The 1,598-nt window shown below is 46.4% G+C and overlaps 1 protein-coding gene across 1 annotated transcript in view; it reads right to left on the reverse strand.

Annotated features, from left to right (window-relative positions):
• LOC119315404 (polyubiquitin 3) overlaps positions 1-1,537 on the reverse strand; it is a 7,118-nt gene extending 5,581 nt beyond the window's left edge. Inside the window, exons 1-2 of the mRNA XM_037590030.1 lie at positions 1,381-1,537; positions 2-298 (exon numbers count right to left, since the gene is read on the reverse strand). Of these exons, the coding sequence (XP_037445927.1) occupies positions 2-298 (297 nt within the window). The 5' untranslated portion in view covers positions 1,381-1,537. The remainder of the gene's footprint in view (position 1; positions 299-1,380) is intronic.
• Positions 1,538-1,598: the final 61 nt, after the last annotated feature.

Below are 1,598 nucleotides of genomic sequence, written 5' to 3' on the forward strand. Positions count from 1 at the left end.
CGATGGTGTCGGAGCTCTCCACCTCCAGAGTGATGGTCTTGCCAGTGAGGGTCTTCACGAAGATCTGCATGCCACCACGCAGACGCAGGACAAGGTGGAGGGTGGACTCCTTCTGGATGTTGTAGTCAGCGAGGGTTCGGCCATCCTCCAGCTGCTTGCCAGCAAAGATGAGACGCTGCTGGTCAGGGGGAATGCCCTCCTTGTCCTGGATCTTGGCCTTGACATTGTCGATGGTGTCAGACGACTCCACCTCAAGGGTGATGGTCTTGCCCGTCAGTGTCTTCACAAAGATCTGCATCTGCAAAGAAGAATAACAGATAGGATGGTAAGCATAAAAGAAGCAGATCGGCAAACTCACAATGATAGAACAACAAATACTAATGCATGGACAAGCTTCTATGGCGGCAGCATATTTTTTCATTTAAAGATATTAATGACCATAGGTCCATGTATGTAACACAAAAGTCTACAGATTACATTGATCTAACGATTCCACATAGCTGCCAAAACATGCTTATTATCTAAGAGAAACCTAGCTTCAGGGTAATACATCAAGCACATCTGACACTAATCTACATGAGCTTCAGGAAAAAAACAATCTACAATCCTAGGCCTATTAGGACGATCTTGGTACAACAGCAATGTGATAAAGAGCAACAGCTCAGGCAGGATCCGCATGTGGAGAAAAAATTATCACACAGCTACTAATTTGGATGATAAAAGATTTACCAAGCCTGAACGGAACTGTAATAGATGAAACATGCATAGATTAACATATGAGACCATATGGCATCAGGAATTCACCTGGAAGAGCGGATAGACCTAACCCTTTCAGTAAAAATTAGGAAATAAACACAAAAGCTTAACCAATCTAACAACGCAAATAGATAAGCTTATACATCAAGCCAGAGACTCAACAGACATATTTTCTTCTTCAAAGAGACACCAGCGAGCAAATAGGTTCATGCCTTCATCTAGACTATCAATTTTCTCACGGATTTCCATATGTTGGGCATGTTATCAGGATGAAAACCATCTTCGGGTCAAAACCAAACTACAGTCTTAGGCCTATTAGGACGATCACGAGCGACAGACCACGCAGTCCACGCGTCTACAGAAAATTTTATATGGCATACAAGTTTTATGTACTACTTGGGCGAATCTATCAAAACATACGAGACCACACGTCATCAAGGAATCCATCCTGATCTACCCATTCAATACGAATTAGCATACGCGAAATCCCTACGAATTCGCTAAATCTTCACCGATCTAACAACAGATCGGAGCCAAATTCCACAGTACCACGCGTCCAACGAGAGCACCACGGAAACGTAGATCCAGACGATACAGGGAGAAGAGGGGAAGGAATCGCCGTACCTTGAGACGGTGGGGAAGGAGGATTCGACGAGCCTCGAGTCGATCGGAGACGAGATTAGCTTGGGATTTGTTGGTTCCGTTGCTGGGAGCGGTGGTGAGGATTGGAGGAGGGGAGGGGGTGGGTATTTATGCCGGCTGGTGACGGGCCGGGTGGGGGAAGTGACGGTCCCGTCTGTTTGGTGCGTGCGTCTCCGCCACGCGATCTCCGCGAAGGGTCC

This window comes from Triticum dicoccoides, chromosome 6A, assembly GCF_002162155.2.
Source record: "Triticum dicoccoides isolate Atlit2015 ecotype Zavitan chromosome 6A, WEW_v2.0, whole genome shotgun sequence".
NCBI lineage: Eukaryota > Viridiplantae > Streptophyta > Magnoliopsida > Poales > Poaceae > Triticum > Triticum dicoccoides.